At 42.4% G+C, this 16,065-nt stretch overlaps 1 protein-coding gene across 1 annotated transcript in view; it reads left to right on the forward strand.

The window, feature by feature from the left end:
- The window catches only part of LOC132825837 (uncharacterized), a 38,164-nt gene that overhangs the window by 21,490 nt on the left and 609 nt on the right, over positions 1 to 16,065 (forward strand). The window contains exons 2-5 of the mRNA XM_060841372.1: positions 469 to 632; positions 2,977 to 3,043; positions 12,022 to 12,235; positions 13,672 to 14,202. Coding sequence (XP_060697355.1) covers positions 469 to 632; positions 2,977 to 3,043; positions 12,022 to 12,235; positions 13,672 to 14,202 — 976 coding nt within the window. The remainder of the gene's footprint in view (positions 1 to 468; positions 633 to 2,976; positions 3,044 to 12,021; positions 12,236 to 13,671; positions 14,203 to 16,065) is intronic.

Genomic DNA, 16,065 nt, shown 5'->3' on the forward strand with positions numbered 1-16,065 from the left:
AGCCAGTTTGTTCACAGCAGGTGCCCAAAACAGCAGTGTGACACTGATTAGGTGATCAGTTTGACTGAGATTGATTGAGGGATAAATGTTAGTCTGGATACCCGGAGAATTCCCCCGCTCATCTTCGAATCCTTGATGTCCATGTGAAAGGTCATGTGGGACCTCAGTCTCACACCTTTAGTTGACTGATTCCACCTCCAACTGTGTAACATTCCCTCAGTACTGCATGGGTGTGCCTTCTGAGATTGTGTTCAGCTTTTGATGGGGGCTCCAAACCTACAAGCTTCAGAATCAGAGATGTGAGTGCTACCACTGAACCAACCCTTTTATGGCTTTCTGTAATTTTAATGTCAAAACTCTACTTGGTATACTTGCTCTTGTTTAATGTCTGTGGCTTCTAACATGGGTTACGGTAGAACCTGAATAAATATGGTTCTGTTGCTGAATTGATTCTCTTTCTTTTGGCAGGGGGGGAACAACACCAAAGGAGTCCTCTATGTATTTTGCTCTGGAAAAGCATGATATTCCTGTCGTGGTGGGCGTCACAATTTCCCTTACAATGATTTTTATTACAATGTGCGTCTATTCTGTGAGGCAGAAGAAAAACGAGAGCAAGGAGACACAACGACACTGTAAGTGCTGAACTGCTTAAGCAAACTGCTTCACTTGAGGAATGTAGCCTTTTGAGCAGTGAGCTGGGCTATCTGGGGTGAAAACGAGCAGATGCTGGAAACCAGATTCTGGATCAGTGGTGCTGGAAGAGCACAGCAGTTCAGGCAGTATCCAACGAGCAGCGAAATCAACGTTTCGGACAAGAATAAAGGCAGTGAGCCTGAAGCGTGGAGAGATAAGCTAGTAGAGGGTGGGGGTGGGGAGAAAGTAGCATAGAGTACAATGAGTGAGTGGGGGAGGGGATGAAGGTGATAGGTCAGGGAGGAGAGGGTGGAGTAGATAGGTAGAAAAGGAGCTAGGCACGTCGGACAAGTCCGGACAAGTTATGGGGACAGTGTTGAGCTGGAAGTTTGGAACTCGGGTGAGGTGGGGGAAGGGGAAATGAGGAAACTGTTGAAGTCCACATTGATGCCCTGGGGTTGAAGTGTTCCGAGGTGGAAGATGAGGCATTCTTCCTCCAGGCGTCTGGTGGTGAGGGAGCGGCGCTTTATCTATTTGAGGCCAGTGAGCTGCCCTCTCCAAACAGGTATCCAAAGACAGCTCACTTGCTTTAGACTGGCACAATATCTGGTGGGAATAAGATCAATCACTAGAAGGTTGGCAGGTTTCTTGCTGGATGGAAATAGCCTAAAGTATTTGTGTGGGGTGAGAGACAATTAAACATTTTAAGTTGTCCACTTTTGACTCAACAGTTTTCTCCAAGTAGACTACAGAATCCCAACTGCACAATAGGAACTGAATTAGCATAAATTCATTGGGTTACTGCAATAGAATGAAAAAGAGCACAATGCTTAGGTGACTCTCATTTTGCACTTGTGGAGTGAGTAAAGTTCTCCATTACTGAAGACCTGTTTTGAACCTTATTGAACTGCTGAAAACTTAAATGTTTGACCCTTGGTCACACTTAATTAAGATTGTTAAAGCATCGCTGATCTTTCAGAGAGGATGTTAAACTCTGCTTTTGCCCAAATGTGAAGATCCAATGCCACTGCTTGAAGGACGGTAGATATGTTTCTGAGCTGTCCTGGTTTTGGTGATCATTTAACTAACTGGTCACTTCAGGAGTGCTTTCTTTATCTGAATAGCATGTATTTGGTCACAGTCTGGCAAGGATCTATATAACATATACTTTTCCATGGCTATTTGCAAGAATCAATGCTTAAATATGCACACATAGAGTCACAGAGATGTACAGCATGGAAACAGACCCTTCGGTCCAACCTGTCCATGCCAACCAGATATCCCAACCCAATCTCGTCCCGTCTGCCAGCACCCGGCCCATATCCCTCCAAACCCTTCCTATTCATATACCCATCCAAATGCCTCTTAAATGTTGCAATTGTACCAACCTCCACCACTTCCTCTGGCAGCTCATTCCACACACGTACCACCCTCTGCTTGAAAAATGTTGCTCCTTAGGTCTCTTTTATATCTTTCCCCTCTCACCCTAAACTTATGCACTCTAATTCTGGACTCCCTGACCCCCGGGAAAAGACTTTGTCTATTTACCCTATCCAGGCCCCTCATAATTTTGTAAACCTCTATTAGGTCACCCCTCAGCCTCCGATATTGCAGGGAAAACAGCCCCAGCCTGTTCAGCCCCTCCCTATAGCTCAAATCCTCCAACCCTGGCAACATCCTTGTGAATCTTTTCTGAACCCTTTCAAGCTTCACAACATCTTTCCGATAGGAAGGAGACCAGAATTCCACGCAATATTCCAACAGTGGCCTAACCAATGTCCTGTACAGCCGCAACATGATCTCCCAACTCCTGTACTCAATACTCTGACCAATAAAGGAAAGCATACCAAATGCCTTCTTCACTATCCTATCTACCTGCAACTCCACTTTCAAGGAGCTGTGAACCTGCACTCCAAGGTCTCTTTGTTCAGCAACACTCCCTAGGACCTTACCATTAAGTGTATAAGTCCTGCTCATGATTACAGTTTTAAAAACAAGAGAAAGAATAGTATTTAATAAATCTTGCTGTTGATTTAATTTAATAAATCAGGCATCCCTAAAGCGTTGAAGCTAATGAAATCATGTTGAAGTGTAGCCATAGTTGAATTGGAGGTTGGAATGTGAAATCCCTTGCCAAAAATAATTGAAAGCACAATAATAAATTGGTATCAAAGCAAACGACTTGGGGAAGTTCATTTATTACTTTAATTTGTGCTTATTGCTCCACCACATCTACATTAAGGAGGAATATAATAGATTTATGTCCAATGGATCAATTCCAGAAATCAGCCAATACTGTTCTGAAATTCCATTTGACAACTGCATCCTTCTGATTTCTTGCAGTGCTGCGTAACTCCCGAATGTCACGCCAGAACAGAGATCGCTTTGAGATGCAAACACACGAAAACAGGTACAGCAGTACATTTAATAAGGAGTCCTGACCTGATTAAATTCTAAGAATATAAGCATCATCTTGAGCCCATGTGCAAGCCAGAACAGGGTATAATTTCAGACTAAAATCTTGCTCTAGCAACATCACATTTCACACTGGGGTGTGTCCAAAGTGTGAGAAAAGCAGCTACCAATATGTAGCATTCTGTCACCATTAAACTCTTACTGACCCCAGAATCAACAACCTTAAAGGGACAGGCTTCCTAGCATTGTGATATATTTGCAGGAGACTAAGATTTTGTGTGTGATACTCCTTTTTATTTTTCAAAAAAAAAACATACTCTTTGACTTGTCATGGGTAACAATAAAAGGAAAAATCTTATTAATCATGACTATGAAATTAAAATGTCCAAGTTTTTAAAAACAATAAGATGTGAAAACTACTAAGGCAACATATTCTTGAGATATAGAAGCAATAGTTATAGATGTCTCTGCACAGTGAAGTCATAAATTGTTCTGGATTCTTTCAAGACCAGTCCCTGACATTGAACTGTTCATTCAGAATCAGAAACCAGGGATGGGTTTAAGAATAACTGCTCTTTCAAGATTTGGAGATGTCGGTGTTGGACTGGGGTGTACAAAGTTAAAAATCACACAACACCAGGTTATAGTCCAACAGGTTTAATTGGAAGCACTAGCTTTCTGAGCACTGCTCCTTCGTCAGGTGGTTGTGGAGTACACGATTGTAAGACACAGAATTTATAGTAAAAGTTAATAGTGTGATGTAACTGAAATTATACACTGAAAAATATCTCGATTGTTTGTTAAGTCTCTCATCTGTTAGAATGACCATGTTGGTTTCCCTTCTTTCATATGTAAATCACAAAATATTTTTTAAAAGTTACATTCTCAGGTTAACTTTAACAATTGGTGTCAGCCCAGATAATGTGTTGAAGGTGTTAGCCCCTTGTGTGCTGCTGTCTGTGCCATAATGTTCAGACTGACCTCAGGTGACAGATGTGCTGCAACCGACAGGGTAAACTTCATTGTCCAGTACTTACCAGGAGCTGAAAAACTATGCCATGTTCTTTGTGGTCTGATACACATTGTCAATGAGGATGAGCACCTCGCCAAGACCTTCCCCACACCTTCACTGTTTGCCTTTAAACAACCACCAAACCTTAAACAGATCACTATTCATAGCAAACTGCCTGGCTTTCAGGACAACTCCATACAATCCTTTCACAGTAGGCACTGCAAGACGTGTCAGAGTGTGGACATATCCCCATTATGCGTGGGGTACCTCTCACCATGTACGTGGCAGGTACTCATGTGACTCATCCAACGTTGTCTATCTCATACACTGCAGGCAAGGATGCCCTGAGGCATGATACATTGGGGAAACCAAGCAGAGACTACAGCAACAGATGAATGGGCACCTCATAACAATCAACAGACAGGAGTGTTCCCTCCCATTGGAGAACAGTTCAGTGGTCCAGGACATTCGACCTCAGACCTTTGGGTGACCATCCTCCAAGAAGGACTTCAGGACAGGCAGCAGTGAAAAGTGGCTGAGCAGAGGCTGTTAGCTAAGTTCAGTACCCATAGGGAGGGCCTCAACTGGGACCTTGGGTTCATGTCACACTACAGGTGACCACCATTGCATTTTACACACACACAGACAGTCCTATGCACACACACGCACATACACACACACACACACACACATGCACTCCTATACACATACACATTCCTATACACAGGCACACACAGACACTCACACACACTCCTACAGACACAAACACTCCCACACTCATACACGCACCCTCTCACAGACTTAGACCCCTTTACACTCACACACACATATACACTCTCTCTCACACTCACAACCCCCCCCCAATACACACACACACACACACACACACAAACCCACGTGCACACATACACATATATGTTTGTGGGGTGAATTTGTACTTGCAGTTACATTGTACTTTGCTCAAAAATTGCATGAATCCATGTAAGATTCTGTTAATTCATTTTTTAGATTAGATTCAGTCTAAACATTATGGCACAGACAGCAGCACACGGGGGGGTCACACCTTCAACACATTATCTGGGCTGACACCAATTGTTAAAGTTAACTTGAGAACATAACTTTTAAAAAAAGTTTAATGATTTACATATGAAAGAAGGGAAACTATCATGGTCATTCTAACAGATGAGAGACTTAACAAACAACTTAGATATTTTTCAATGTATAATTTCAGTTACATCACAGCGTAAACTTTTGCTATAAATTCTGTGTCTTACAATTATGTACTCCACAACCACCTGATGAAGGAGCAGCGCTCAGAAAGCTAGTGCTTCCAATTAAACCTGTTGGACGATAACCTGGTGTTGTGTAATTTTTAACGTTGTACAAGCAGCAGGCCAAATGCTATCCTTCTGTGCTGTGACTTTCCATGATCCAATTATTGTCATTCATAAACAGTAAACAATTGATACAAAGTTGTTTAATTTCAAGCTTCTAAATGGAACACATGGAGCAATGATTTCGAGGTTTTCATTCAATAAAACCCAGAATGTCTGCAAGTATTCTGAAGAGTAATCCTTGCCCACATCTGTGATATGTGTGAGTCTAAGGTATGCTGAAGTCCATGGTACTTGGATAAGGAGACATTGTCTTGCAGCGAGAGAATGCAAGATCTGTGTTGGGCAGGGAAAAGTTCTGAAGGTTCAAATGGTTCAGTAGAATTGAGTTGAAAACTTGTTTAAAGGTGGTTTCAATGAGTATATTTTAGTGTACTCCTTTTAATACCTATCATTACACCAATTTCGAGCCAACAGAAAGTTAGAAAATAAACTCGTTAGGAAAACAATTTGTCCTGGTCAGGAACAGGTTCTATTCCACTACAATTAATTGCTCCTGTCTTATTCCAATACAAGTTTGGGATGCAGTTTGAATTTTATTCGGTACATTATTGCTGCTATTGAAGTAATTGCATCATGACTATTGCTGCTGTTTCCTTCCGCTTATGCCTATGTATGGACAAGTAGCTAATACTTCATTAACTTGGTGAAGAAAGTGACAGTACTTCCCTAAACCTATGCACTAATCCAAACTGTCATATTAATCTCTGATTTGCCCTTTTGTTTCTTACAAGTTTTTAATTCCATGTTACCTCCATTTAGCAAATCAGTGGTTGAATTTAGGAACCTTTTCAACTACATGATAAAATGTATTTCACTAATAAGTGAAGAGGCCGTGTTCTCAGTATGTGTCACAATTTCACCTCTGCTGAATGTATTGCATGCCACTTTATGTTGGGATAAATGATTTTTGGTTTCATTTCTTTTTCCTGATCAAATGCCCTCAATTCTTCCAGACAATCCGTGTCACTGAAGGAGGAACAGGATTACTTGTGCCATTGATTGGTTATCGTGACTGAGAATCAGTTGATCAATGGCTAGATTATGAGGAGGGTGGGGGGTGGTGGGGGAGGGCTGCAATTTTCTCCCTACCTTTCCTCCTATTTACCATACTCTTGCCCACTCACTCAACTTAAGTAAACTTGAAGCTTCTTTGCACCCTCCTCACATCTCACATTTAAACCTACCTTTGTATCGCCCACAAACTTGGGAATATTATATTTGGTCTCCACATCCAAATCATTGATCAAGGGGCCCACGCACTGATACTAGTGAGCAATGGTGGTGGAGAGGGTGGAGGTTTGTGGATACGATACAAAACTAGCATTTGGTGCTTAGTCCTGAAGTATGGCTGGTATTTTCTTCACTGCCTGCTTATTTACTTTCAGCATCCGGGGTACAAGGACATCTAGTTGCAACTTCTCATTCCCAATCTTTTGCCAGTCAGTTAATAATCTACCTTTCTTTTTTGCTATCAAAATGGAGAACCTGTTTATCCATATTACACGTCTTCTGTTACACATCTGCCCACTCATTCAACTTGACAACTCATACCAAAGCATCTCTACATCCTCCTCACGGTTCAGCCTCCCACTCAGCTTTGTGTCTATTTTACTAATGCCATCGAATCTAATTAGAACATTGTTCCTCCAAGAAGCAAAGCAGTGCTCCCAATGGGAGACCAAATGAGCTGTCAGGTTAAAGAGGGAAGAGCAGAATAATAATGGAATCCTAAATAGTAGCGGGAAAGTAGACAAGGGAACTCATGGAAAGGTTTTGACTTTCGATCAGGCACAGATTTATCCCTGTCTATAGTTCATCTCCTGGCAACATTGTCCTCCATCATGTAGGGGTAGAAAGGTCACTTAGTATCTTGACACAGGAAATAGCTTGGACCTGTATATCTAGGTTCATTTTGCAATTGTCATAGATCATCATAGAATCCCTATAGTGTGGAAGCAGGCCATTTGGCCCATCAAGTCCACACTGACCTCTGAAGAACATCATACCCTGACCTATGCCTTTATGCTTTCCCTATAACTCTGCATTTCCCATGGCTAACTGGAGGAGAAAGTGAGGACTGCAGATGCTGGAGATCAGAGCTGAAAATGTGTTGCTGGAAAAGCGCAGCAGGTCAGGCAGCATCCAAGGAGCAGGAGAATCGACATTTCGGGCATGAGCCCTTCTTTCCTAAAGAAGGGCTCATGCCCGAAACGTCGATTCTCCTGCTCCTTGGATGCTGCCTGACCTGCTGCGCTTTTCCAGCAACACATTTTCAGCCATGGCTAACTGACCTAGCCTGCAAATCCCTGAACATTTTGGGCAATTTAGCACGACCAATCCATCTAACCTGCACCCCTTTTGAACTGTGGGAAGAAACCAAAGCACCTGAAGGAAGCCCACACAGACATGGGGAGAAAGTGCAAGATCCATACAGACGGTCGCCTGAGGGTGGAATTGAACCCAGGTCCCTGGCACTGTGGGGTAGCAGTGCTAACCACTGAGTCACCAAGCCACCCAATAATAAATAAAAGTCTACTTGATTTTGTTGGAACTTCCATTTGCTGCTCTGTAACTGGGTCTGAAAATGTTTAGACCATGTTCCATTTTCTCTGCTGCCTTAGTATACCTGAGAATGGGACAGTGCAAAGACCAAAATAAACCGCTAATTATCGCAAATACTGCATCATCTTTTACATTGTTAAATAAGATAGAAGCGATGAGGAATTTGCAACAGTAACAGTATGTGATGGATGTCAGTTATAGGAAGGGGGGAAAGTCTCAGGTACAGTCACATAGATGGGTTAACTCCAGGAAGGGTGAGAGAGGTGGGTACCTAGGGCAGGAGTCTTTTGTGGATATACCTATTTCAAACAGGTATGCTGTTTTGGAAAATGTAGGGGCTGATGGATTCTCAGGGGAACGTAGCACGAACAGCCAAGTTTTTGATATTGAGACTGGCTTTAATGCAACGAGGGGTACGTCGGCTTCCAAGAGATCAATTGTGTTAGGGGATTCTGTAGTCAGAGGTACAGACAGACTTTTCTGTGGACAGCAGAGAAAAAGCAGAATGGTGTGTTGTTTCTCTGGTGCCAGAATCAAGGATGTCTCAGAGAGAATGTTCTCATGGGGGAGAGGAGCCAGCAGGTGGTCATTGTCCACATTGGAACCAACGACATTGGAAGGGAAAAGGTTGAGACTCTGAAGGGAGATTACAGAGAGTTAGGCAGAAACTTTAAAAGGAGGTCCTCAAGGGTAGTAATATCTGGATTACTCCCAGTGCTACGAGCTAGTGAGGGCAGTAATAGGAGGAGAGAGCAGGTGAATGCATCTCTGAGGAGCTGGTGAATGGGAGAAGGATTCACATTTTTGGATCATTGGAATCTCTTTTGGGATAGAAGTGACCTGTACAAGAAGAATAGATTGCACCTAAATTGGAATGGAACTAATATACTGGCAGGGAAATTTGCTAGAACTGCTTGGGAGGATTTAAACTAGTAAGGTTAGGGATGGGACCCAGGTAGATAGTGAGGAAAGAAATCAATCTGAGATGGGTACAGCTGAGAACAGAAGTGAGTCAAACAGTCAGGGCAGGCAGGGACAAGGTAGGACTAATAAACTAAACTGCATTTATTTCAATGCAAAGGGCCTAACAGGGAAGGCAGATGAACTCAGGGCATGGTTAGAAACATGGGACTGGGATATCATAGTAATTACAGACACGCGGTTCAGGGATGGACAGGACTGGCAGCTTAATGTTCCAGGATACAAATGCTACAGGAAGGATAGAAAGAGAGGCAAGAGAGGAGGGGGAGTGGCATTTTTGATAAGGGATAGCATTACAGCTGTGCTGAGGGAGGATATTTCCGGAAATACATCCAGGGAAGTTATTTGGGTGGAACTGAGAAATAAGAAAGGGATGATCACCTTATTGGGATTGTATTGTAGACCCCCCAATAGTCAGAAGGAAATTGAGAATCAAACTTGTAAGGAGATCTCAGATATCTGTAAGAATAATAGGGTAGTTATGGTAGGGGATTTTAACTTTGCAAACATCAACTGGGACTGCCATAGTGTTAAAGGTTTAGATGGAGAAGAATTTCTTAAGTGTGTACAAGACAATTTTTGATTCAGTATGTGGATGTACCTACTAGAGAAGGTGCAAAACTTGACCTACTCTTGGGAAATAAGGCAGGGCAGGTGATTGAGGTGTCAGTGGGGGAGCACTTTGGGGCCAGCGACCATAATTCTATTCATTTTAAAATAGTGATGGAAAAGGATACACCAGATCTAAAAGTTGAAGTTCTAAATTGGAGAAACACCAATTTTGATGTTATTAGGCAAGAACTTTCGAAAGCTGATTGAAGGCAGATGTTCGCAGGTAAAGGGACAGCTGGAAAATGGGAAGCCTTCAGAAATGAGATAAGAAGAATCCAGAGAAAGTATATTCCTGTCAGGATGAAAGGGAAGGCTGGTAGGTATAGGGAATGCTGGATGACTAAAGAAATTGAGGGTTTGGTTAAGAAAAAGAAGGAAGCATATGTCAGATATAGACAGGATAGATCGAGTGAATCCTTAGAAGAGTATAAACAAAGTAGGAGTATAGTTAAGAGGGAAATCAGGAGGGCAAAACGGGGACATGAGATAGCTTTGGCAAATAGAATTAAGGAGAATCCAAAGGGGTTTTACAAATATATTAAGGACAAAAGGGTAACTAGGGAGAGAATAGGGCCCCTCAAAGATTAGCAAGGCAGCCTTTGTGTGGAGCCACAGAAAATGGGGGAGATACTAAACAAGTATTTTGCATCAGTGTTTATTGTGGAAACGATATGGAAGATATAGACTGTAGGGAAATAAATAGTGACATCTTGCAAAATGTCCAGATTACAGAGGAGGAAGTGCTGGATATCTTGAAACGGTTAAAGGTGGCTAAATCCCCAGGACCTGATCAGGTATACCCGAGAACGCTGTGGGAAGCTAGGGAAGTGATTGCTGGGCCTCTTGCTGATATATTTGTATCATTGATAGTCACAGGTGAGGTGCTGGAAGACTGGAGGTTGGCAAACATGGTGCCACTGTTTGAGAAGGGCTGTAAAGATAAGCCGGTGAGCCTGACCTCGGTGGTGGATAAGTTGTTGGGGGGATTCCTGAGGGACAGGATATACATGTATTTGGAAAGGCAAGGACTGATTAGGGATAGTCAACATGGGTTTGTGCATGGGAAATCATGTCTCACAAACTTGATTGAGTTTTTTGATGAAGTAACAAAGAGGATTGATGAGGGCAGAGCAGTAGATGTGATCTATATGGACTTCAGTAAGGCGTTCAACAAGGTTCCCCGTGGGAGACAGATTAGCAAGGTTAGATCTCATGGAATACAGGGAGAACTAGCCATTTGAATATAGAACTGGTTCAAAGGTAGAAGACAGAGGGTGGTGGTGGAGGGTTGTTTTTCGGACTGGAGGCCTGTGACCAGTGGAGTGCCACAAGGATCGGTGCTGGGTCCTCTACTTTGTGTCATTTGCATAAATGATTTGGATGCGAGCATCAGAGGTACAGTTAGTAAGCTTGCAGATGACACCAAAATTGGAGGTGTAGTGGACAGTGAAGAGGGTTACCTCCAATTACAACAGGATCTGGACCAGATGGGTCAATGGGCTGAGAAGTGGCAGATGGAGTTTAATTCAGATAAATGTGAGGTACTGCATTTTGGGAAAGCAAATCTTAGCAGGACTTATACACTTAATGGTAAGGTCATAGGGAGTGTTGCTGAACAAAGAGATCTTGGAGTGCAGGTTCATAGTTCCTTGAAAGTGGAGTTGCAGGTAGATAGGACAGTGAAGAATGCATTTGGTATGCTTTCCTTTATTGGTCAGAGTATTGAGTACAGGGGTTGGAAGGTCATGTTGCGGCTGTACAGGATATTGATTAGGCCATTGTTGGAATACTGCGTGCAATTCTGGTCTCCTTCCTATCAGAAAGATGTTGTGAAACTTGAAAGGGTTCAGAAAAGATTTACAAGGATGTTGCCAGGGTTGGAGAATCTGAGCTACAGGGAGAGGCTGAACAGGCTGGGGCTGTTTTTCCTGGAGCGTCGGAGGCTGAGGGGTGACCTTATAGAGGTTTACAAAATTATGAGGGGCATGGATAGGGAGTCCAGAACTAGAAGGCATAGGTTTAGGGTGAGAGGGGAAAGATATAAAAGAGACCTAAAGGGCAACTTTTTCACGCAGAGGGTGGTACGTGTATGGAATGAGCTGCCAGAGGATGTGGTGGAGGCTGGTACAATTGCCACATTTAAGAGGCATCTGGATGGGTATATGAATAGGTAGGGTTTGGAGGGATATGGGCTGGGTGCTGGCAGGTGGGACTAGATTGAGTTGGGATATCTGATCGGCATGGAAGGGTTGGACCGAAAGGTCTGTTTTCATGCTGTACATCTCTATGACTCTATGACTCTTTTTATTGCCCATATGAAACATGATCTCTGCAAAAGTTACCAGTTAAGATATATATTTATAACAAAGGAATCATGACTTTTTCATATCTCACATTTCTTGAAAATAGAGCATTTGAGGAGGACAACCCCAGTCATGGTGTTGAGCAAACTACTCATGAGAGGCCAAGTGATATAGCATCCTCGCCAATGCAGTCATCAGTCAAAGCCATAACAGTGACAGCGGAGTTTGCTCTGGTCAGCCAAAGCGAGAATTTCTTCTCCATCAGTAAAAACAACCACCTCCAAGCTTCAAACAAGGATTCTTCGAAAGGAAATCAACAGGTCAGGGACATACTTCCATTATTAGGGAGTGAATTTAATTTGTGAAAGGGAGGAATCATTAGTAAATCTAATCAGGGCAGGGAAAATGAGGTAACTAGAACCTGGGTTTCACTTGGAAACTTTTAATGGAACTTTTAAAAAGCACCAGTCAGTGTTATAATTGAGGAGAACACTTTGTTTCTATGAAATTAGTCAGCTTAAAAAACAGCTAACCATAACGTGGTCCTCTTATCATAACACCTCTTCCTGGAAGTGTGGCTTCCTTTGTGAACTGGCCACCTTATTTATACAGAGCTTTCTGCAACATTTGCAAAGGCCGTGAAAGTGCATCAAACAGAAAAGCTGGGTAAATATTTCTGTAAACAGGACTGAGAGATAGTTAAGAGAAAGTGAGGGCTGCGAATGGTGAAGATCAGAGTCGAAAAGTGTGGTGCTGGAAAAGCACAGCTGGTTAGGCTGACAAAGTTCATACTCGAGATGTTGACTCTCCTGTTCCTCGGATACTGCCTGACTGAATATCTTAGTTAAGCCACCTAGTGTGCTTATGTTGTTAATTGGTGAATGATAGAACTAAAACAAATTTACCATGTCAATCTGGGAGAACACTTGTTAAAAAAAAATCTGAAGGAATTAATTCACTTTTCTGCGCCTTCTCCTTTCAAATTAATATTTAGTCCAATCTGCTCAGCCACATCCTAGGCAGATCAAATATTACCTGACCCTACCACCAATCATCTACCTTCATCTACCTGTGGACCCTACCTTCACAGCTCTCTCTCCACAATTATCACAAATCCTCACAAATATCTCCCAAGAACCTCCACTCTACCTAGCTCCCAGATCCGTTACAATCTGTATTACACTTCCAGCATCCTCCTTGTCGATGGTTCACATATGCACATTCTTGTTCAGTACATTTTGGTGTTTGCAAAGTGCATCTTCCATTGCTCCTGGCCTCCTTATCTTCTCTCACGGGTGCTCCTGAGCAAAGCAAACACTTCTGATCTTCGAATATTCTTCTCACTTCTGCAACACATCCCAACCCTCCTTAACTGCTCAGGGATCCTCAGGCCATCCTCCCATTGCAGACACACTCCATTGTCTTCTAGCACCACAACTTTGATATTCAAATTCTCGAAACCCTTCTCAATATTCCCCTAGCAGGTTTTTGTTGTGCTGCCTATTTCACCCAGACCCCAAACTGTGTCATTCTTTACCACTGCAAGAATCACTCGGTAACTCTGGAAGTGAATCCTCACACCCCTTCACTTTGACCTTCTCCCTCCCAAGTTCTATTTCACAGAATTAAATGATGTTTTAATACACTGTGGGCAAAAATGTTTTTCTTCCAACATTTAATGCCCAATGTTTAATGCTCAACAACCTTAGAACTGTGTACTGTGTGTGTGTTTAATTATTCTCATTCTCTTTGCTAGAAGGAGGCCAAATTCACCATTCCCAGCAGGAGTAGACTATCTCTTTCACATCATGAAGACATAATAAAGGAGCCAAATACTTGGAAGCAAAGTGCTATATTCCAAGAAAAGCTATTGACCTCTCTGCTGATGGTAGAACTGAACAGGAATCCTTTCACAGAAGAACATCAGAAAAGAGAGCAGCTAACTCGATCGAACTCTATCCCCTGCTGTGCCAAAAAGGTTTCATGGAGGAAGGACCAAGCTCTTTTCAAAGCTAGTTCCCATTCTGACAAAGTACAAGGAACCTCATATTTTAGCCTACAGCCTATTGGAAAACAGCCTGTGGATCCTGGAATGGGGCAGTTTCACACCGAGCCAACTTCAAGTGACTTGTCAGGAAACCTTTCTGGTGCTGCAAGAATGAGCACAGGGATCGAATCTGTTACGACAGATGTTCATGTGTACACCCAACTCCCAGCGGCATCATCCCTTCCAACCCTAGTTCCCAGCACTGCATCCGTGCAGCTTATATCAGTTCCACATAAACAGGTACCATTTCCTGCAGGCAAATGTAGAAAGACCCCTCTGCATGCCATGAACTATCAGCAAATAAACCGCACAAAGCTAACATGGTCATCTCTACAGGCAAAGTCACTCTTGAGCATGGTTATATTCCAATTTGGTAGTGCAGTTGGACCAGGCTATTGTGCCAATTTCAATGGCTGTGCAGAAATTCTTTTTTTATTCTTAGCTAGTACCTGGACTATTACTGATTTCCAAGAGTAAAATAGCATAGTATTCTCTGTAGATGAAGAAGATATTAGCTGTTTCTACTTCACTGAGAAAGTAATAAGGTAGCAACTATTATAGAGAATTAATGACAAAGACACAACAGTGAAAATATAGTCGTGAATATAATAACATGGTTGGGCTAAGTTTGAATGAGGCTCAGTCTATGAAACAATAGGCACGTACAAACATGTAAATTCTTCCAACATATACCAATAGCAGACAGCAAGACTGAGAGAGATTCTTGATCTATCATGTGATGGCAGGAATTGGGAGCTCCTAACATCGCTACCCATAACTCTAGGCTACAATGTGCATGGAAATGTCCATACTGTCACAGTAGCTCAGGGACTGTTGCAGATTCCCAAGATGGGCATTCATTTATCTGTCTCCTTAATTCATCTGCAAGAGTTGGGTTTGGTGGTGGACTGCCAGAATTCCTTCCCCCCTCCTATTGATTTCATTTACCGACAACAGATGGGTGGATGGCCATTAATGAGACTGAGCACAGAAAATGGTTGGAGCTTTCACACTGCTTGAGTTGGACGGTTGTTGCTGCATCCGCTTCCAGCAGATGAGAAGATGTCCTCCCATGGATATCATGTTGTGACAGAAAAAATGAGAGAAACATTAAATAACTTTGTGTTAATGGCTGCCATTATTTAATGTATCAACAGGTATTTTTGTCCATTGACTTGAGGGATGTTGGTGGCAGTGTTTGGGGCATGAGAAACAACAAACTTTGCTCAGAGCAACAACACAGGTCCCTGCCATATACTGTGCAAATTTCACAATACCTGTACCTCAGTGCCCCTGTACTGAGCAGGTGTAAATTTCTACAGTTCCCAAACATGTAAATAAAAATGCAAACAGCTGAAGAAACTCAGCAGGAACCTGAGGTCTAAAGAGTCATAAGAGCTCACGTTTCGAGTCTAACTGACCCTTTGTCAAAGCTTTGACAAGACTCAAAACATCAGCTCTTTTCTCTCCTTACAGATGCTGCCAGACCTGCTGAGATTTTCCAGCATTTTCTCTTTTGGTTTCAGATTCTAGCATCCGCAGTAATTTGCTTTTGTCTAAAGAGTCATATTGGATTTGAAATGAAAACTCCATTACCCTCTTCACAGCTGCCTGCTGTATAGCTCCAGCACTTTCTGGTTTTATTTCAGATCTCTAGCATCTGCAGAATTCAGCTTTTATTATAATTGGCAATTGCTTAATTGCCTCCCAGGCAGAGACAAGGTGTGGTCACACTCCGGAAAAAACAAATACAGTAAATCTACCCTTCATCTTCTGGTTTTTGTAAATATGCCCAATTCAACAAAGATGTGATAACTATGGACTGCCTGTAAGAATGTTTAAACGGTAAATTAACGAGGCAGTGTGTTGTTTTAAGGGCACAGATTCAATAACCTCCCCTCCACCCAATGTTTTCATTGTACTGTGGAACCAACAGAAAATTATTGTTCGTATTCCTGTGGTCAGCTTTGAATAAGCTTCTGTCTAAATAGAAGATCCTGTTCATTTCTGCTTTTAGAACACAGCTCCCCTCATTTCTGAAATATGTCTAAGGCACAGAGTAACAAGTAACCCAACAAAATTGGCTAAAACTTGGACTGTGTT

Source organism: Hemiscyllium ocellatum, chromosome 21 (genome assembly GCF_020745735.1).
Source record: "Hemiscyllium ocellatum isolate sHemOce1 chromosome 21, sHemOce1.pat.X.cur, whole genome shotgun sequence".
NCBI lineage: Eukaryota > Metazoa > Chordata > Chondrichthyes > Orectolobiformes > Hemiscylliidae > Hemiscyllium > Hemiscyllium ocellatum.